Source organism: Haliaeetus leucocephalus, unplaced genomic scaffold (assembly GCF_000737465.1).
Source record: "Haliaeetus leucocephalus isolate CR32 unplaced genomic scaffold, Haliaeetus_leucocephalus-4.0 Scaffold166, whole genome shotgun sequence".
Classification (NCBI taxonomy): domain Eukaryota; kingdom Metazoa; phylum Chordata; class Aves; order Accipitriformes; family Accipitridae; genus Haliaeetus; species Haliaeetus leucocephalus.
In genome coordinates, this window is record NW_010972602.1 from 343114 (window position 1) to 366501 (window position 23388).

Below are 23388 nucleotides of genomic sequence, written 5' to 3' on the forward strand. Positions count from 1 at the left end.
CAAAATATAAACAAATTAGTTGAAGTGACACTTCAGTGTCAGCAGCAGTAACAGTGAACCAATGTGCTTCAAATGCTCTCCCAGTTCTGCAGAAAACTATCATCAAGAAAAGCAGAGCGACAGCCAAGAATCAAACACAGGATTCAGGAATATTCCATCCAGTACAAACATAAAAAAAAGGCTGAGCTAGTTAGGATATTCCTCAAAGAGCAGCAGTAAGCTTGAGACACAAGAGCAATGCTGAAAGTAAAACAGAGACAACATATCGAAGACTGAAGTGGATGGAAGGTATTAAGCAAGTAGGTGAGAAAGTATAAAGTAGCACGGAATAAGGAATTAGGTAACATTAGACTGGAACATTCTGAGGGCAGCCGAGGTCAATCAACAACGACATCACACATGACAATTTGGCAGTCTTTCTGGAAGACGTTCCAAATGATTGTCATCACTGTTTCAGCCATCAGTTAGTTTTTTCTTCTTTGGTTTGGCACATCACTGAAGGCTGTAGGAATAAGCCAAATCACTAACAGTTATTTTCGATAGGCTGATACACAATATCTGAAGGACAGTCAAATATTAATACTGTACTTATTTGAGCAAACAAGAGAAAAAAACATGTCTACAAAATGTAATCCCCCAATAGCACAGCTGTATGATAAAAAAAATGGTTAACATATGCATACAGTCTATTAAAATGCACATAATCTGACTCAAAATGAAAACATATCTAACAAGTAATTCCATTCATCTGGCCCTTTTTCACCCAGCCTTAAGATATACAAATGCATGCCTTTTCACCAGAACACAGCAGCTGGGAATGAAAAGGAAAGCATTCAAATGATCATTTTCACATCATATTCCATCGTCTTTTCACCACCTTCTCCCCAGTCTTTCTTTGAGTCTCATTCTGTTACAAGAGAGCTGCATTTTAGATCAATTCATATTTCCATAATCCACACTGCTGTTTCTCCCTCTCCTCCCCAGGGTGGACTAACCCCTGCATCCAGAACTATGGCTTACAACTGTCATTAAGACCTGTAACAAAAACAAGATAACAAAAGAGCTGGTAGAGATGACGCTAGCCAGTACCATATGCTGATCAAGTTCAACATTTTTAACTTAAAAGGTCTATAAAACAAAACTGCCACAATCCTGAAAACAAGCATACTTGATGTTACCCCCTGTCCTCAAAATTTCAAGAAAGTTCCAAGTTTTCAGTATTGGGCTTTCATAATTTTAAAAATAAAAGTCTCAAATTAAAGATTTATTCTGTCTCTCTTGGGATGAATTAAAAAAAAAAATTGAGAATGCACCTTGGAATATTTACATCTCGAATGAGGTAAGGGTCTCGGTGATCCTGAGTGTTCCCAGCATGTCTAGGTGGGCAGTTATTTCACAGAATATTTATCAGGACTGGACAGATCTTTTCTGTTCACACAGTCCAGTTAGCAACTATAAATAGACCTCAATATTTTTCTGCTGATCCTCTATCAGCTGTGATTTGCATAGACAGAAAGCATTGCTGTCTTAAAACACACAGTATTCTTCAATAAAAACAGTATGTATTTCTAACACAAAGTGTCAGGAAATCACAGGAAACTATCTTAACCTGATAAAGCTTACTTGCAATGCACAAAGTTGCCATCATCTCAGCTGGGTTAATTGTTTTCCTCTAAGTTACACAGGGATTCAAGTTCCAAAATATCCTTACGCTAAACAATACGTGTAACATTTAGACAAAAATACTTTTGAAAATTAGTAACCTCATTAGATTGATTCCTCCTTTCTCATACCAATGTACCCAAATACTAATCAAACTTATTAACACACAAGCAACAAAATCCCAAAACCCTTTTTAAGATTTACTGATAAAAACAAAAACACCAAAGCAAGCACCTACCTAGTTAGCACAAACATTTGAAACATGTATTTAATGCCTCATCAGAATGAAAGAACAAAGCCATCAAATGCTGAAAGCCAGTGAGATGCATCCCCTAACAGCACGCCTGCAGCCTTGAAAAAAGTGTAAACAGTCTCATACGCCCTGGGTTCCTGCTGCTCTCTTAGGAGAGCAAAGAGGGACACAAAATCATCGCAACTGGCTTCCACACATTATTTTGACCCAGACAGCAGCCTTTAGCTTGCTTCTTGAGATTACTTTCTTTTTTAAATAAAACTTGTGCTATTATTTAAATCTTTGAAAAAAGAATATAATCTCTTTTATATTGACCTAATTTATATAATTGCTACCACGATCCATGCAATTAAATATTTCATCCTGCAAGAAACTGAGAACTTTGACTCCAATCAGACATTCATTTAAGCCAGGCTTAACTTTCAATAGTTAATACATACATTGAAAGTAAAGAGTGCAGCTAGTGCTTTGCTAAGGGAAGGCTAATGTATTAGTACTTCATAGGATTTATCCCTTAAGCAACTGATGTTTGCACACATGCATGTGTATCTGTATATTTTTACATATACATATATTTTTACAAGAATCTGATAGATTTACATGTATAATATCAAGATTTAGTACTTGGGTCACTACAGAATAAGGAGCAAGGTTTATTGCTCACAATTCAGTGGTGAATTTTGCATAATGTGATACATTAAAAATAAAAACCAGCTGTTATGATATAAAATATGAGATAATAACACAAAGGGTATTACAGTAACTTCATTGAAAACAGTAGATTCCTCACATGGGATGCTATATCCCTTACTGGTTACTGATCTGCAGGGTTTGGTAAAAGCCTGACATGAAAAAGCAGATTTAGTCTGCTTGCCATAGAAAGCAGACAGCAAGAGAAGATAGGATGATATCTGCAACACAACTAACAATCTAATGCAGAGTCTTAATTCTTTCTTAACCCACAGCTTCAATCAACAACCCCTTGTCATATTTCATGTTACTGAAGTGGCTTCTGGTAAGTCCATCTCCTGCCATATTAGCTATTTATATCATCTTTCTGGTGAGATATTTTTTACCAGCAGAGAAGTGGCAGACTAAAGAAAGAAATTATTATGTGATTAGAAGGGAGAAGAATAAAACCTGTTCAATGGATTACTGTCTATACACCATATACTCTGGGACCTATTGCAGATAGAAATCACTTTGGGCCAATAAGCAGTCAGATTAAAAAGCAACTGAATTCTTACACAACTAAAAATAATAACCAAAATAGTTGTAATTATTAACTTATAAGAAACATTAAACTTCACATGCTTCAAAGGTGAAGACAACGTAGAAAGAAGCACTGCCTCTGGCAGAGCCACTAACACCTGCTGGTGCCATCAGCACTGTGCTCTCGTCCTTCCTTGTGCCAACTCTACTCCTTTCCCCAGGAATGTTTCAACTCAATGAAGTTACTGGGAGCTTGAGTGTTTTTATTTCCAGAACAGCTATGAATAGAGGCATACTGGAGGCATCTGGACACATTTGACATCAATAGAGCTTTGCCACTGACTCCACTGCTGTGAGGAGATAGCCAGCGTCAGCAGATCTCAGTTCTGCTGGGTGACATTAATTTCTGCAGAGATATACGTCTTCTTTTTCAACAGTTATGAAGTATGTCATTTTGGAAGCAAAGGTGGTGTTTTCATTTGGGTTGCTTCTCTATAGCACTTTAAAAACACTTTATTTTTAAAAGCAAATGGATTATTTTCTCTGTATAGACTTCCATTTGAAAATGAGCTTGCAAGTCTGAAATTAAACTCTAGTCTAACCAGCCTGAATAAACAAAATAGGAATTTCAAGATTAAAAACATACACATCTTTTATCATTAAAATTTCATTGAGCACAAGGGGAGTTTTGAACATACTACAAGACAGAGCCTGTAGGCATATACATTCAAAATATATTTTAAATTAAAAAAAAAATTTCCATTAAATGGCTACAACCCATTCCTCATCCAAATGTGAGCTTGTGAGGATAACCATAGAAGAGCTATATATGCTGAAATCAGGAATCTTCACATTTCTTCTACAGTGCTGAGATTATTCAGAACTTTTTCAACATTGTCAAACTCATGTTTATAGCATTAATGCCAGTACAACAGTAAATTGTAACTCTACGATGTCTCAAACAGATCAGTTCTGCTTTTGGGGTACTTTTTAAATAAAGATTTTCTTTGAAATGGTAGCATGGTTCTTTGTACTTAGAATTCTACCCAGCGAGTTTATTGTTTAATTGATAGTTTTGTGAGTCACTAAGAAGGTAATTAGTCCCATCATCAAAAACAAAACAAAACAAAAACAACTTTCTGAAATATTCCTGGCAAAAAGAAGTATTTTTTATTTCCTGCCTTGAAGCATTACTTTTTTTCTTTCCCCATTCTGTGTTTTTCCCTTTTCTTTCTTATTCTTGCATCTGAAGAATTACCAGACAGAAAATAAGTGGTTTCCCTGCAGTCTTGGCAGATAAGAAAAATCAATGAATCTTACAAATTCTTTTGTGGTAGCAAAACTGCACCTTAATATTTCCTTTACTTAATGGACTGCACATAAGTAAATGATTATGACAAATCACTAACCTTTTCTTTTTCCTGATTATCTGTAGTTGCTACATCCCATCCGAAACAGAGGGGATGTTTTGCAAAACAAGATTTTGGAAGGTCAGCATTTAAGAGAAAAGAGATCAAAAGAAGAATACTGCCCAGCCTAAAAGAAAATGGCAAGCCAAAAGAATAAGAGAGAGGATTAGGGATGATTAAGCATTGGAAAGTTCAGGCATAGTGAGAGGACAAATGTGAGAAAGAGGAGGAATATATCAAAAAGGCTTAGACAAGTTTTCTTTGCATTACGAAAGCAACAAAAAGGTGACATGATAAACTGTAGAAAAATTCAGGAAGAGAAGAAAATATTTTGCCCGCTGTTATCACATCACTGTGCAAACAGACAGCTCTTAGATTTTAGGAAGGATGATTCTTTGGGATACATCCAAAAACTAACTCACACATTTTACATTTAAAATAGAAAGGACTGGAAAGTAGGATGGAGAATATTCTTTTTCTTTCCTTTTTTTTTTTTTTTAAATATTCTCCCCACAAACTTCCATTGAAATTAGCCTTGACAGTTTTAGTGAGATCTCATTTTTTTTAAAAATTAAATCTGGTAGATATTCAGGTCTCCAGTCCAAACCTACCAAGTTCAACATATACACACACGTGCTCACAGAAGGCTTCTGCTGATTTTGCTTGACTACTTAGCTCAGGGGTTTGCTGTAGAAGCTGCTATATATTCTGTTCAAATCCAGTGGTTCTAATAGGAAAATTTCCCTTGCAAGGATGAGGATTAAAACATACTGTTTCCCAGGAAAACAAGCAGTTTACCTGAAACACTAGATTGCCTACACTGCTGAGACACAATGTGCAGGCGTAGGTTTTTCACAGCCCAAAGGCAGAAGGCTGCCTGAGGACTCTGTTTCTTATAGATTAGGTATGTCTATTGGATCTTTGTATGACTGCCCTCCAGTCTTTAGCGGGCTTCATCTTCTAATCATTTTTCTGCACCAGCTGTTCTTTGAATAACCTTCGACTTAACTGAATAAGATCCTATTTTTCTTCATACATAATTTCTCTCTTTTTTTTTTTCTTTTTTTAAGATCAAGCCTTTCTTAGGGAAAAGAGAAAGAACAAAACAAACTAGAAAAGAAGAATTTAAATGACAGTGAAGATGATCATTCTGCAGCCAGGAAAATTATCAAAACTTGCTGGATGTCTAGCTAAGAACATATAACAGCGCACTTTGTTCATGTACCATTTATCACTATCTTACAAGCTGCACATGTTTCTGACTAATGCTATTCCCTAACCAGACATCCTACCTTCTATGTTTGTATATTTGTTCCTTTCATCATGAATCACCTTACAGCTGTCTTTATAGAATCTTGTATTATTGATTTAAAAAAACAAAACAAAACAAAACAACAACAATTTATCAAGATCTACTGTATAAAAATATTTCCAGATCATCCATTGTGGTGATATTACCAATGAAGAATATGTTTGATTCAGTATCAGTCTAAAAAGAAGAGCAAAGAGAGACACTGAGTCGGAGATATTTATTCTATTTAGTGGTTTTATGTATTTTTGTTTACAAAAATAAAAATATTTCCATGGAAGAAACTCATCTAAAAGTTGCTGAAATAATAAAATTTAATAGTTTCATTAAATTTTAATATTAGTCACTTTAATGAAATAGTCCAGGGGAAAAAAAAAAAAACACCACTAATTAACAGCTTTGCTATCACTACAAACAGTGAAATAATCCATCAATCCTGTAAGTATAAACTTTCCTTTGAGAATTAATTATAGATAGAAACTAGGATTTTCACACTTTCAAAATCATTAAGTTTATATCATTGTCTTTTACAAGGGTCTGAGGATTATTTTTTATTCCCAAGCAAATAACTAGGGTATCTCTAAAATTTATTAAATAAATATATAAGAACTTGCATTGTAAAGGATTAAAGGAACAGGACCCACAGGTTATGCCATTAAATGTACCTACGTGTGCAGCTCTTCAACTTTTTTGTTCTGGTGATTTTTGTTAACACGATTTATAACATCAATGTTTGGCAAAGTTTTGTTGATAAATTGTCCACATTTTCAATCCTACAACAAATAAAAACACAACACTTCCAACAGAAACAGCTTATAAAATACTCTGTATTGAAAATAAGGTGATACAGAGAATTAGTATGATATACAGTGCTCTACAACTGCTATTGCATATTCCTGTCACAAAGGCATTCTAATCACCAAGCCACCAGTTGGGTGAAGACTTCCTCCCCACTATCATTAGCATTTGCCTCTCCACAGCTGAATAGGAGAGCTTTTTTATTATTATTCTAACATAAAAAAAAGTTCAATCTCATGTTTCCAACCTGGTCTCCAAAGTCCTCTGGGAACTTCCACAGTACCACTGGATCTGTAAATAATTGACAGACAGCATTAATCAGAGGCAAAGGAACAGAGTATTACAGTCAGAGTACATTAATATTAAAGAGAGGGTCAGCTTAGCGTCAAGCTTTGAGGCAAGTGTAAAAATGTATCTAAAAACTAAGGAAGATACTGGATTATTAAAAACACTTATTTCATATTTATGAAACTATATGTTTATTGTTTTACATATGGTAGCAGGTTATAATGTACTGAACTATTTTCATATTCAACTCTTTCTTTTAGCCTTTGAGTACTTCATTTTTTTTAAGCATGTGTTCAATTTTCACATTTTAATTTAATTAAGAAATAAAGTGATACAAAACCTCTTTCAATCCAAGGGAAAAAAAGAGATGTAAAATGATAAGGGGAAAACAAAGATCTCTATGAGGTATAGAAAAGTGTCATCTGTGATTTTAAAGATAGTACCAATGTAACCAGCACTCTCAGGAAAGAGTTTAGAAGAGCTAGCAGGCTTGAGTTTTTCTGTTCGGAGCCATTTAAAATCTGCATTTCAATAATACCTTAAAGTTTTCATTAACCTATTATAAACTGTTAATTATCAACATAACCAGTGTTATTTAGGCTATATATTAGTCTACAATTAACATTATTTTGAAGGCACCTAACAATGACCTGAACCATAACCTTTCAACAAAAAACAAATTAGGCTCTTCACCCCCCTCAAACCTTTTAGTCTCCTGTGATACCAAACCCTCCTGAGGTGCTACCATTAAACTGTACCACAAACACCCATGAAGCTTCACAGCACTTCTAAACAACAGATTAGCAGCAGCATTTGCCCATGTGCTAACAGCAAAATTACCATCTTCCTGCAAGGGAGACCCAGGGGTGTGCCAAAGCCTGGACTAGTGGGAGAGCGTTCCAATTTCTGCTCCTGCCCTAGCCAACATCAAGCAGATCCCCCCAGCCGCTGACCACGCTGCCGACGACAGCTCTGGATGCCAGAGGACAGGAAAACGAACAGAGAAACCTGCTGGTAAGTGCCAGGGGACACTGCCTGATGAGAATTGCAACCTCTTGGCTACCTCGGGAGCTGCTGGGATTCCTGTCTTCTGAGGAGCCAAGATCTGGGAAACGTATTCAGATTTCCACTTCAGTCTTTAACACTAGCACTGTCTGATAAATCAGAAACTTACTTGTTATTGCTACGTTTTACATCAGAACCAGAGGGTTCTCCACTTTTGGCAAAGTATGGAGGTTTCTCCTCTTCTTCATCCTCCCACGTATGTTTGCTGCTGCAAATTGAAGCTTTAATGAAAGGGAGGCGCCACTGACGGTATTTTCAGTCCCAGCTGCTGATTTCAAATCCTACTATTCAACACGCAGCTGCTGCACCCGCATTTGCTGCTGGCCCACTCTCAAGGAGCTGGAGACTGAAGCCAGCATCCCTCCTTCACCCAGGGCCAGATGTTAAGCCAACAGTGGAATACACGTTTCAAACGTGTTGCAAAATTCAACTTGTCGATCAACTCAACCTAATTTAGACCTGATTTTAATCTAATTCAAATCTAATTGAGATTTTAGATAAAAATGTTGCCATTTGACTCTTCTTATTGGACAAGCACATTTCTGCTCCTAAGAACATCTGTGGAGGGTTCTGCAGCTATTATTTATGAAAGTGTATGTATTTTGAACAAGGAATCTATCTATTATGGGGAGCAAGAACTCTCAGAGGCAGACATGAAACAAGAGATGAGATGGTATGTTTATAAAAATATGAAAGCCAATAAATACAGTTACTTAAAACAGAGGCTTTCTTCCCACTCTATTTTGTGTTTGTTTAAATCACAAACACACTTGTGTAACGACCAGATAGATACAGGAAGAGTTTAAATATCTCAGTGCCTATACTGTAAGGGATCTCTTTTTTTATTCCAATTTAGTATCATGAAAAAGCAAGTAATTATATATCAACAGTGATCTCTGATAAATTTAAGGAGCAGCAAGCACAGTAACAGATATCAAATACTCAGTGTTAAGTAATTCATAAATTACTTACTAAAAACCACTGACAATTGTGCAGAATCCAAAAAAAAAAATACCTTAAAAGAGCTAAGCCATACATCCACAAACATTTCAAGCATAAATTTCTCTACAACTGAGCAATCTCACTGCACTCCCACTACCAGCTACTCGTTGGTGATCCCATACCATCGTCTCTCTCCTGCTGGTGCAGACTCTTCCATGGCTACACACTGAACTAGATGAGGGAACTGACCAAGACCAAACACCAACTGCCTGGAATTTTTCAGGTCAGCGTCAACTAGATCAGTTCCCCAAAACTGTTGGTTTTGTGCTAGAAAAAAAGGAAGAAAAAACAGGGAGTGGGGAGTTGTGGTGAGAAGAAAGTGGGACTGCTCCACCCAGCAGCAATCCAGCCTTAAGCATTTGCTAGACCTCATGAAATACAAGCTGCTTACTAGCCGCCTCTAGTTCCTTTTCTTATCACCTATTTCTTGTTCAGAACTTCCCAAGTCTTGTTGTACCATTTATGGTTGCTTCTATTGGAAAACTTGAAAGCTATTGCCTGCGACTAGGTGCACGGAACGTTCTGCTGTAAGGCAGGCTGACGGAGCATCACCAGGGAGGAGCGGACTTGGCAAGCTCGCCTCTTCATAGCAATGAAACCAGGCAGATTATTTTGGCAGATGTGAAGTACAGTTACATGAGAAACATTTAGTATATTGAATGCTTTAGCAACACGCTAACAAAATCATGGGGTTTTCTGATACTTTGTAAAATGTTTAATGTATAAACTTCTAAATCAGAAAGAAATGTAATTTCTTTCACTGTTCTTAGTGGAAGTATACCTGCCAGGCTTCAAAAAAGGAAGCAGATCGCAATAGCAAAACCTCCAAGCATAATTTTTAAAAGGTCACAATCTGGATCAAAGCACAATCTCAGAATTAAGCAAAACTTGGCTCTAGGTAACTTGGGGTTTGGGGTCAAAAAATTCATGCCTCAGTGAGGTGCCAACAGAGCTGAACAGCATTTCACAGGAGCACCCTTTATCTACTGGCAACAAGATCAACAGCTCCAATAACTTCTTTAGTGGCCTAATACGCTAACAGATATAAAACCTACGACTATAATTTAGCACCCTGCTGAGCTTGCTATCTTCATACTAGGGCTCTCTCGTCCTACTCTGGTCTCACTTGAAATGATAAATACAACTCTAAAGTAAATTCCAGTTCACTTAACTACAGGTATAATGACATTTATTTTCATATCATGAAAGGATATTTACATCATGAGAGGATAATTAAATTCACGTGATCTAAACAGGCAGAATAATGCTCTTAGTACTCCTTCATGAAAACAAAAAAAGGCCAACATTTGAAAAAATATCCCTAACTGAATTCAAGAAAAACATTCAGTGCTACTTTCAGCAAAAATTACACGCCTCCAAGACTTGCGCAACTGCTTTGAGCTGGGTTTTGCAGTTGTTATTACTGGCTTTTAACTGGTTATTTTAGTAAGTACTCACCATACATTTATTAAGTAAGAAAATCTGATGTGACTTGTGCTTCAAGCAGAAAGGTTACTGTACTCTTTTTATGCCTTCACTCTCTGAAACCAAACCCCATCACCTATAAAAAGCCTTGCGATTTTATAATAATTATCCAAGTCAGGGACTGGGCTTTTTTCAAAATATTATGTTTGTTTCTGCTTTTAGAGTTAGGCTCAGGCAGCATCTGACACATCTTTGTGGCAACTTCTCACAAGTGCTGCAAAGGAAGAAACAAAAGGGTACTGATTTAGAAATAAAAAGAGAAAGTATAATGCAATTCTGCAACTTTATGCACTTTATTTCAGATTTACAAAGACCGAATTTTCTTTTCCCTGAGGATTACTTTCCTGATACTCCATCTGATCGGGCAATTTTATGCTGATTTATTTTATGGGTGAGACCATGAGAATCACTCAGAAATAGCTGTTGCTATAGCCATCTGAGGAACTACTGAGTTCCTCCTTGTTTTCTTTTTCTAACAGACTTCTTGGGACAAACACACTGTGCCAGTTCTAAGTAAATGTAGTAGTAAGAGGAAATCGTTAAGTGCACACATAAGATAGTTTGTGCGTTGCATGTGTAAATAGATAGATGCACGTACAAGCATCACTTCTTCCTATGCCTGCTGCATCCAGGACAGACATTTCTTACAGAAGTACATCTTAGGATGTGCCAGTAATGCTTGAAAATTCCTTTGCTAAATATCCTACAGCATTGGAAAAGTACATCTCCCAGGTGCAAATCTTGCACTGCTGCAAGGCTGCAGCTCAGGCACACATTGCTGGACATAACTTGTGACACTTGACTTATTTGACTACTTTTGCATCATTTGTGATCATTTAAGTCTGCCTATACATATTTTAAAAGAAAGCTTTTCATAATAAGATTCAGAAAGAACCAGTTAAGTCCCTGAGGACAACAATTAGAAGCAGATGCAACTCTTAGTACAAGTCAGAAGAGAGACAAGCATGGAAAGGTTTGTTGAGGGATCAAGACTTAAGAGTACAGTGTACTTGATACAAAGAGGAAAGTGAGTCACATGCAATGCTGCAAAACAAAAGTATTCAGAATGTTGCAATCTAGAACTGCTCCACAAGAAAAATGCAGGCACCTATGACACATACTAAGAGAAGAGGAAAACATATGCATACCCTCAGGGTAATTCCTCTCCAAAAATCTATTCCCATAGCAGTAATTTCATACACCATATCATCCGTATTTTTAGGAAAACCACTTCTAACACATTTTAACTTCTGTAACAAATCTAAGAAAATATAAAGGTACTACTTCTCATGACAGAGTAGATTAGAGTAGTGCATTTGGAACTATGAAAAAATAAAGAGAAAGCTCTGAGTCGTAACTTCCCCAAAAATTCAGTAAATATACTCTGAAAATACTCTTCTCAATCATTAAGCTTGCAGATTATAAACATCACCCAAAAATACAACAGGATAAACTAATTAGCGCACATTCAATTTGGTAATGGAACAGAAATTACAAATACATGCTGAGAAACATCATCTCAGGTAATTCTCTTGATAGCAACAGAGAATAATTTCAGACACAAAAACACAGCTAAGGTAAAACAAAATGGATTAATTGAGTAGTTCAATATTCTGCCTGGAGAGGAGGAATCTTCAGCCCTGTGGGTTTTATGGAGCAGGACAGACAAAAAGACCGCCAAGCAGAGTTGGTCATGTCTTGGGACAGAGGAATGGACTAGATGACTGCTCAGTATCCCTCCAGCTATATTTTCTCTGATGCTGTAAAGATATTCATTGGAAAAAAGATGTCAGTGCAGAGTGGAAAGAAGAGACTGGGGCCAGGAGTTATGGGGGTGGGGAAGAAATGCAGTGAGGAAACAGAAGGCAGCAAAGTAAAGCTTATTGCAGACAGTTCTCCTTTCTTGTCTGGAAAAAAAAAAAAAAGAAGTTCCAGATTGTTTTTCTTATGTGAACACGAGAATGCAATTAATAAAGCTGAAATGATATATCATTATCTCAGTGAACAGCTTTATAAACACACATTTAAGCAATAAGCAGGATTTCTTTTGTTAGAATAAGTAGTTTTCAGCAATAAAAAATTAGTTCTTTAAACCAAGTTTTTAATACTGCTATTGTTCAAAGGCAAAAATCTGCTACATACTTAAAATAATTTGACAGAAACCTGCAACAGTAATTATAATGATGCTTTTGTATCAATATAGTATTTTATTACTACAACAATGATTCAGAAACAAAATCAGAGATGAACTGTAACGTGCAACCCAAGCATTTTCACAGATGAAACCATCTAATGAAAAAAACAGCATTCACATAAAAAGATTACTTCTTGCAAAAAAAGACTTCTGTATATTATATTAAAATCTGCTTGTTAACAGCTTCATACATGAAGTGCCAGAGGTGCAGTGGGAACGGGAGGCACTGCTGTCAGGAAGATCTGAGCGCAACAGTGGTCTTCAACTCCCAGGTTTGGGGGATCAAAGTGGAGCACCCGCCACCAGCTGGAGGAAGAGCAAGATGCCGTGGAAAAGAGGGGAAGAAGGGAGTTAACAGTATTTTCCAAGCATCAGTAATCAAAAGAAAGAACAAGGACAAAATACATTGAAGCAACTTCATAAAAAAAGTGAAACTAAGGAACACTCACTAACTTCTCTGGCACTTAAAACCTGTCAGATTAAAGACAATATGCAAATGAGTGTGCCACTGTAGAAAATACTCGAAAGTACACTTTTATGCAAATCATGTAGTCCATGTATTTTCTGCTCATCAAAGGAATGCTGAAAGAAAATTCTACAGGACCGTTAAGTCTGTTCTTACTTTAACTATTCTACAGAAAGCTTATTGCAGAATGCAACCACACTCTTAGAGTTTTCATGAAAGCAAAAGAAAATCTATTTACAAAATTATACCAAATCTTAACAATCCAGCACCTTCAACTTCTTTACTCACACTTTACCTACTAATGGGCCTTCCTAAATTGCCACCACAGTTTCAAACAGTTGCTACTTCAGCAAATAGCAAATGAACATGAGGCAAAAAACTGCTGCACCGAAACAAGTATGTTGCCCTGGAAAGTCAACTATTTCCACCTAAAGACCGATAATATTGAGTGCTTGACCACTGACAACTTTAAGAGTTAAGTATTGACACTTTACAACCATGTCAGTTACAGAAAAATGTTAACAAGTTTCAGGAATTACATTTGCCAGCTTTTCCTGCTATATATTAATACACTGAGATTTTTCTGGGTCTCTAAGTGCTTACACAGTATCCTCAGCAGCACATTTGAGCAAGGTGCTGAACCTGGACTCGCCTTTCAAAATAAGCTACAACGTGGCCACAACGCAGGAGCCCAGTGTCTCCCTTTCCCTTCCCCACGCCAGTGGCCTCTGCCTTGTCTTCAACTGATTGCAAAGCTTATAGCCCATTTTGAAAAATTATTTAGGCAGTGAAGGTACCTGACTCTCACTGGCATCGAAGGAGGTATTTAGAATGTGTGACTTTGAACATTTTTCCTTTTACCTTTTCTCATATAAAGTGTGAGCTACATGACAACAGTGTCAACAAACACACACTAAATACTGCCCTTTAAGAAAGGGAAAATGGAAAATAACATTTTAGTAGCCTGCCTCGGTTCAGTAGCTGTCGCCTGTCGTGGTTGCATATTTGCAAATCAGAAATGTGATTTTTGTATCAGTGACTTTTCAGCCAGGTTCAGAAACATAATTACAAAGACTGACTCCTCACAGGTAGGATGAAAACGTCTTCCTCCCGCAAGGAAGCCTTTCCTAAGGAAACTGCCTTTAACTGTAGCTGAACATAAGCTGGGCAGGCTTTCAAGTAAGCTGAAAACCATATCACAGTTTAAAATAATTTCTGTAGGACTTATGCTTTAAAAATGCCCCAAATTATAAGTAACCCAAATTACTCATGGACTTATCAAGTGGCTTGGAATTTAATTGCATCTTTTCACAGACATGTAACTTACTAAATGGTTTCAGGATACCAGTGCTCACACCACGTTTGTGGAAATTCAGAATTTTGTTTCTCATACATGGGAAAACAAAGATACAAACCACAACTGTAAGAGTCACTCGGTCTTTAAACAAAAACCACACACACCACACTCTTCTCTACTCCATGCAAACACAACTCGCATTTGAAGTCAGCGGGTCCAGCTCAGTCGGCTACTCGCAACTTTACAACCTCACGACAACTCCACAGCTTTTACATGCAGGTCATTACTACCTCGTCAAAGCATTAACAGCTCACAGTCTGTATTGAAATGTGCGAATCTGACATGTGTACATCACACTGTAAAGCCATGCAATAGAATTACTGATTGTAAAGTTTACCATAGAATATTTTCAAGTACTTCTGCTTTTAAAGTATGTGATAACAGTTCCTCAAGCTACTCAGAAAATCCAGGATGTGAAAACAGTGCGCAATATAATATTGCACTCCACCTAATCACCTGCAAGGCTCAGCCTACCATACTGTAGAGATGCAGGGCTTTGTCTGACAGCACTACAGGTTTTGGACCTGACAGTTCCTCTGATCTTTCCAATTTCCCTGTCTGTAACACACTCAAAGTAGGAAATAATTACTTTTTCCCTTTTATGAGCAAGTAGATGGTTAAAACTTCTAGCCACAGTTTGCCACCTCCTTCAGAGCTGCAGGTCAATCCCTTTTTGCCCAAGAATTTGTTACCGCTGAAGGACAGAGCAGTAAGTCATTTCAGCTAACTAGGGACAGAAAGAAAGGGTCCTTTTGGCTGCAATGCTATTAGCCATGCTTCAGGATAAAACCTTAATCAGGGTGAGAGTTCATTGCACAGATAGTGCACAGATAAAATGAGTATGTTCAGCCTTCTTTGGTCTCTTCACAAGATAAGCAGGAGTTTCTTTTACCTGCTAAGTCTTTAGAATGAGCTTGTAAAGTCTGGCAACAGCTATATGCCTTTTGGAGCTGCAGTGTTATTTTTAATTTTCCTATTTTTAACTTGTAATTGTGAGTGAATTACAGCTCATGAAAACGAGTATCTAAGAACTAAGGTAGCAAAAGAACAAGCAAGTGAGCACCATATATGCCTTAAGCCATTGCTAACGTTTGAGGAAGGTTTACAAAACAAAATACTTCTGTTCTGCTGTCACTGGGTCTCTAGTTCAAAGAATTTTAAACAAGACGGGCTGTGCAGTGATCTAATGAAATGAACAATAACTGAAAACAATTAAGACTAAGGTCATCCACCTTTGCAACTAAATACAAGTTTTACATCCTGCCCTGTAAGGATGAAAAACTAACTCACTACACCCCCTTGCAAACAGACACATTGTGCAGTGTTTTGTTTGTTTTAAAGGAAGGTACAGGACTTAAAGTTCTTCAAAAATGTTGTGACATTTTCCTGTATCAATGCTGCAAGATTGATTTTGAGAAAGGTCTAGAAAAGTTCAAGTACATTATTACCAAGCAATACATACTAAGTAAATTAGGAAGAAGCAAATGTCCTGCACAGTCAAGCATACTGGAGATGGCCCATCACTTGGCTTTCCCATGTTAGTGATGTCTGACTAGAGACAAACATTTAATCTCACCAGCTAAAACATTATGTTTGTTTTGTGGAACCCACACAGACTGCATACAGAAAAATTAAAAAGCTTTTGTCACATGACAAAGACTACATCTCAGTATCTTATGGATGCCTGAGTTACTGCTTCCTAATTCCCTTCAAGAAATACAAATTTGGTATCAGCTTGGACATGAAACCAGGGCTATATGTGACCCTGTAGAGGAAACTGCCTGGTTGCAGGAAACACACAATAATATTCGAGCCATTTGTGGCAGGCATTTTTAAAAAAGAATACAAAAAGAAATCTTACATTACAGTTTACATGCCTAAAAAAATTAAATTAAATTAAATAAGTAAAAAATTTAACCAAAAACTTAACACTTCCGTAATTTTTTTTCAAAGCAGAAGTTACTCCAGTCCTCTTACTTCTTCAAGAAAAAATGAATGTTGCAGGGGAACTCCCTCTTGACCAGAGAAGATATAATATTATCTATTTACATCACTTCTTGCCTAAACAGTGCAACAACATTCCTTCCACTTTCCACTGGTGAGGAGCACATCCTGGTCACAGCCACACTGTTTAATATTTGAGGGCAGGACTTCCCTGCAAATTATGCCCCTTGCCTTAAATACCAACTAGCACAAGCAGTAAAATGTGATGATTCAATAGACTAACAGTCTTTTTTACACCAGAGCAATACTGGAATACATAATACATTGGAATAATGGAGTATGTAACATTATCATGGAATATATAATATCATTACCCAGATTATAAAGTGCACTCTATAGATAGACTAGATATAAGGAAGAAATTTTTTACAGTGAAGGTGGTCAAACACTGGCACAGGTTGCTCAGAGAGGCTGTGGATGCCCCATCCCTGGAAACATTCAAGGTCAGGTTGGACGGCGCTCTGAGCAACCTAATCTAGTTGAAGATGTCCCTGCTCATTGCAGGGGGTTGGATTAGATGACCTTTAAAAGGTCCCTTCCAACCATTCTATGATTCTATTATATATATTTAGTACCCAAGCCATTCTGTAATTCTATGATACATATTTAGTACCTCAGTAGACAAATGCTGCTTTCAACATCCTCCACTAATATTGTCCTCAGCCAAATCCTTTAGACAAACTGCTCCCAAATGGGGAAAATATCCCCAAAACTTAAGCGTATAAAATTCTTCATGTGGAAAGCACGAAGGTAGAAAAATATTCTGTCATCTTCTGCGTTTCCTTCCCTCCATCCTTGCTTCCTACCCTGCTTGCTATCTAAGTGTTCTTCTCTATTTGGCAGACACATGGAAGAGGAACATTTTCTTTGAGCCACTAGGCAAAACCCCAGGCTGTTCTTGGGTTTAGACACAGCACACGCAGCAGTGACCAGCCTGTGGGATGAGGTTGTCTCCCCCCACAAGCACACCTCCTCCTTTCCCACAAGACTATTGTGAGCAAAGCTGAAACTGGAGTTGGCAACATGGCAATTCTTGAGGCATCACAGGCTGGACTGCATTTCGTTTCCTCTTCCCGGAGGCCCTGCTTTCCACAAGCACAGGGGAGAAGGAAGGTAAACTCAAACAGCAGCTCTTTGCAGGTACAGGAACCGAGGGCAGTGATAAGCTTAAAGGTGTGAAAAGTACTGCCTTAGGTACTGACTTCATATTCAAGCACTTCTGATTTGTATCGTGAGGGAGACTATGGTTCTTGAAATGGGCCATCTCTGATATTTAGGGAGTTTCCAGCAGCAGTGAAAGCACCATCGCTTGTATTACCAAACATCATTCACAATCCAGCATTCATCTTGTGTCATAATACAGACTCCATCAATGTCTTCTGAATGCAAAATACTTACAGGAATCAAGCTTTTCATCTGTCCTGGTGAACACTAAACTAGCATACATCTGTACTAAGGCAGAAGACCTTCATGAAAATATACACAAGAAAACCCAAACCAAGAGCACTTCTCGCCCAGTCCTTAGCCTGCTTCCTCCTCTCCATCAGCTCAGACCTACCACTCTGGGGCTTGGTGAGCTCTGCAGAGCCAACCCCATTGACACTGTCGCTGCAACCAAGGCCAGCTACAGGAAGAAGGGGTTAGATTCTCTGTTCATTGTTTTATTCTAGATTATTTATGACATTTCAATTAATTAATACACATACTACTGTATCACTGTGAAACAAGGTTTGGGATTGTGTAGTGATACTCAGCTTATGTGTGGAAGAGAATGAATATAACTGTACGCTACAAAGACATAGTTTCAAATTCTCTATCTTTATCCCATTTTCAGTCTCCCATTACAATTAATGTCTGTATGAAATCCAAATCTTTCACATTTTGCTTACTGGCTGTGGTAGGAAACGACAGAAGTAGAGCAGCACTGACAACTGGGGTCTGGCCTGGCTGTTTCCTACTCCTCAGAACATCTACAGCACCATAACTGAAACACATCTGACTATGAAAACTTTGGTTATATCAGACAATATTTCAAAATTTTATATACATACCAATCTGCTACTAATTAAATTAAAACAATCATAAACATTCTCAGTTACACAAAGCTCTAAAACCATTAACTACGTTGATTAGCCACAGCCTACACATATAGTTTGCTGTATGTGTAAACAGTTCACAGATTTAAAATAGTTAAAATACCTTTTAAATTTTTTTTTTTTTGTAGCTTATTCTGATTCAGTGTTCTTTTCTAACTTGGTTGTTCATGATACCTTAAACCAGAATAAAGATGAAGGAGCACTGATCAATAAGCACAAATCTTTTTTTGCCTTTGCTTTCCATCTTATACCAGATCCATTTTAAACCCCTGGGGGGGGGGGGGGAATAAACTCATCAGTCACCTGATGGAGTAATTCAAAACTTAACCAAACAGGGCTAATGGGTGAGAATTGAATTGAAAACACCTTGACAAAGAAAGCAATTTCTTTTCTTCGCACTCCTCAGAAGCTGTGGGTGATCACCGTAATCGAACCATCAACAGCGAGGGGCCATCTGTCCCGAGGGCCCTCCATGTGAGCAAGAATCAACAACAAAAAAATTTTAGAGGCTGGCCCACATGCATTCAGCCCTGATTTGTCTATGGCAGGCAGCATAGAGCTGAAAAATCAATGTTTTGACGTTTTTCACATACCAAACCTTAAAAGTCAACACTAAACTTTTGATAAGAACAAAACACAAAAAGCAGGTTAAGAGGTTGTTTACAGAAAGATCTGTGTTACTCCAACAGCTAATAAACCTCTGATCGGCTGCGATTTTCACTCTATCATGAAGCACTCATGTTTTAGCACCCAATAGCCATGTTCAGGGAAAAAAAAGAGTACAGAAAACAACCTTTACACTGGCATTTATGTTATGAGTCCCCTCTAGTATTAGTCTGTACAACTAAAGATATTCCAGTCACTTAGCAAACCACCTACACAGAAGTCCCAAACCTTGGGTTTTTTCCACAGAAGACAAAGAAAACATTAAGAAAGCATCTCCCAGAAGTTTCCAAGCCAGCGACCGCACACAATGCATGCTGAGAGCAAGGGGCTCAGGCTGACACAGCAGAGGCACCATAGCTTTGGCACCTGACATCCTGGGAAACAGAGACCCCTCTGATCCCCACCAAGGACCTCCCAGGACAGAAGCATAGGCTCCACAGCACATCTCTCCCAGAGATGCTCCTAAACTGGGCACCTTTCCCTCACTAAGCCTTTCAAAGGGCAACACCACACACAGCAGGAAGGCTAATGCAATTTATTCCTTTGGCATTTTTTTACTGAAAAATATACTGATCTTTTAGTAAAACAAACTCTGACACAGCTGCACCTCTCTGTGCCTCTCCCTCCAACTGCTTCAAAACCGAAAAGTCGCAAAGTAGCAAAGAGGGCAGCAAGAAAAAAAATTTATATTCTTTTTTGCTCAGCTTCATTGACATTATTTGTCCCTCTCTGCTTCAGCAGAGCTAGAATGTGGGCCCAGCCAGCAGCGCAACACGCCAGGAATTAGAAGACACACACTGATTTTCAGTCCTGCCAGTTACCTGCTGCATGACCTCAAGTAAGTAATTTCAGGTTCCCAAATATCATGAGATCCTGGAAAAATTAATTCTTTTTGATTCAGAAGAACATTTACAGGCATAAAAAAAAAGGACATTTCCACGCAAGCCCAGGTTTAGCAATTTTAAACCACAGGCCACACATATACCTCAGACAAGTAAAAGAAAGTCAAAGGTTTTTCTCACAGGTGTTTACAGTTACTCAGGTCAAAATTCCCAATTATGTGCCAGAGTGGGGTCAACAAAACAGGGGATGTAAACAGCATCCCAATATACATAAGGGACCTGTAACCAGAATGGTATTGTGTCTTGCTGCCCTGGAGGCAGGAGATCTGGGTTCCAGTCTCTGTAAGTTACTAACCCCAAAGCACATTCAACAACTAGGAAACTCTCCAAGATATTTCTTGATATCACATACTTCAGCAATGAAACAGAAGAGTTACGTTTCTCTACTGATTTCTGAAGTACTATTTATTCAGAACAGCAAAGTAGAAGAGTAATATAGATGCACAACTTCAATTTACATCCCATTACAAAGTAACCGTGATGTGGTTAGTGCAAAATAATTTTATCTTATGAAACCTCAATGCCTGATGCCTGCTTTGTCCAATGGAATCTTAAATAAATTGTGCACAAAATAGTGAAAATTAATTTAACAGTGTGATACCAGCAGACAATATATTTCACTCTAATAGAAAAAGCTAAAGTTCAAAACAACACACTGCGCTTGCACAGCCTGCGCGGGGTCAGAACTCAACACATCCTTTGTAAATTGAGCCTTTCCAGAAAGCAAGGTCAGAAGCTGCCTCCTCCCATTTCAGCAAGTCTGCATTCGAACTAGCTGTCCTAAAAGTACAAGAACATATATCAGAAGCAGTTACTTCAATGAAGGCACCCTGCAAGGTACACAGCTACACTGCTGGGTGGGAGCCCAACCCAGGCCCGGCTGCCTTGCTGATTGGAAAGCCGAGGTGCAGCAGTCGGGCTGCAGGCTCCAGCTGGTCAGTCGACCAGTCACAGAGGCAAAGAGGTGGCCCAGAGAGTGGTTACTGCCACTCAGGGCAGAAAGAAAAGAGAAAACAGACCTGCACACAGTCGGAAGAGCAATGGCCTGTTTGGGGATGGGCAGATAAGGACTACAGGAAGGAAGAGAGCATTAGAGGAAGATGGGCCATCTACATGTTTGAACTGAGTATTTCTGCCTCTTAAGTAATGAAGGTCTTAATTTTACTTTCCAAAGAGCATTACAGCAGGAAGAAATGAGATGAGGACAGGGAAACCATGAGTAATGCATCTGCATGCACCAGATATATAGCAGTCAAAAATATTAGCAAGGGAAAAAATGATATTATTATTATTATTATTGATGTGAAAGAACAAGGAATGACTTATTAACAAATCAACAACAGCATAAATTAAGGTTATATCTCATCTAAAAAAATCAATTTACCAAATAAATCTGATGCTAATATTTCAGAATGCACCTATAAGCCTGCACAACAATAATAGCCATCAACACACAGGATGCACAAGAAACTGAAATATATGACACTGCATGTAATTTACAGATTAATGTAATATAATACGTAACAACATTTTTCATAAAAAGGCCTCCTCTCAACCACCGCCCTTCTCTCATTGCACAATTTCTCTGTGTTCAGTGTTTGCATGAAAGGGTCAGATGCTATTAGGTCTTCCACATGTTAGAAGGGCTGTATGATTCTAGCATCCATTTTGTATCTATTTCTCCAACTTCTTCCTTGACATAGATCAATACGCAAACCTCAGGTTACCTACAAGCCCCACATCACTAATCACTTGTAGTCATTTCACACTCGTGGTCTGTCCTCCTGTGTGTTCTTCATGTCCACCAGTGAGACAGTACTGCTGCCCTGGCTGTATGTTCACCACAGGAAGGCTTAAAAGGATGATCTGAATGATCAGTACAGTTTGATAACAGTTCGGTAACTACCTGGAGCTTTCCCCTTTATTCTTCCTTTTGTTTTCAGAAACAAAAGGAAATTCACCTCTAGAAAAAACAGTTGAGCTCTGTGAATGTATGCGAAACCTAGACCAGCAACAGTGTACAGTTGAAATCAATGCTAAAGGCTAATAATTTCTAATCTAAACACAAATTAAAGTCATGAGCAGATGGGCCCCAAGAAAACAGTAACATTGTCTCATTGGTCATTTATCAGGAAAACAAAAAAGCTAGGAATACTAAGAATTAATCACAGGTGCCAACCAGTTCATAAGGCATAAAAAAGAACTTTTGGAGGAAGTATTAAAATGTTTTCAGACAAGCAAATTTTTGTGCTAGAAGACACTATGCTGCAGGAGAAACCAATCATTAACCATGCACATGCACTTCTCAAAGAACAGTTCAATATGCAGGTAGATAAAAGAGAAGTTGCTTTGGTTTAAGATAACTAATTCCATTTTTTTATTAATGAAGTCTAACCATAATCACCCATGCTGACAATTTCATAATCAATGGGATACAATGTATTTATAAAGTATGTTTATATAAAATAAGGTATTTCCTTATAGCACCTTTTTAATTAATTGTTTTGATAATTAGTAAGAAAACATACAGGGTATGAAAACACTGCTGTACCTTTCAAGTAGAAAGACATACTCGTCTCTCAAGGAAGCCTCAGATAACTCCTCTCTTATCTTGAGCCTTCCATCACTCTGATAAACAAAACAGCACACTTGCCAGAACAGGGAAAATCCACTCATTTCTGAAAACTGAAGACTAAAAATAGATTCGAAGAATTATGGCTGTGCAAATATCAGATCTTAATTTTAACAAGTTATCCCAGATGACTTGTTATTACTTAAATTCTTCATACCCATCAAGGGGACTAACATGCTCTAGACAAAACAGGAGGCCTGTGAGCTGGGTGTCTTGTCCATGTACGTTGAAAAGCATGTCCAGGGGAGAACTGGAGTCTAAAGCCCCATCTGCCCACAGAGGATTTCCTTCCAGGGTAGGTAAATTCCACAGAATAACACTCTGCTTAAAACTGTAAAGTATACCTCCTTTCTTCAGGGAAAGCTCTGTTTAATACCTTTATCAGCAATCTGGACAAGGGGATTGAGTGCACCCTCAGCAAGTTTGCAGACAACACCAAGTTGGGAGGCAGGGTCGATCTGCTTGAGGGTAGGGAGGCTCTACAGAGGGATCTGGACTTGCTGGATGGATGGGCCAAGGCCAATTGTATGAGGTTCAACAAGGCCAAGTGCCAGGTCCTGGACTTGGGTCACAAACAACCCCATGCAG

At 38.0% G+C, this 23388-nt stretch overlaps 1 protein-coding gene across 1 annotated transcript in view; it reads right to left on the reverse strand.

Annotated features, from left to right (window-relative positions):
- The window catches only part of DENND1B (DENN/MADD domain containing 1B), a 163870-nt gene that overhangs the window by 113591 nt on the left and 26891 nt on the right, over window positions 1-23388 (reverse strand). Inside the window, exon 4 of the mRNA XM_010563440.1 lies at window positions 6891-6934. Coding sequence (XP_010561742.1) covers window positions 6891-6934 — 44 coding nt within the window. The remainder of the gene's footprint in view (window positions 1-6890; window positions 6935-23388) is intronic.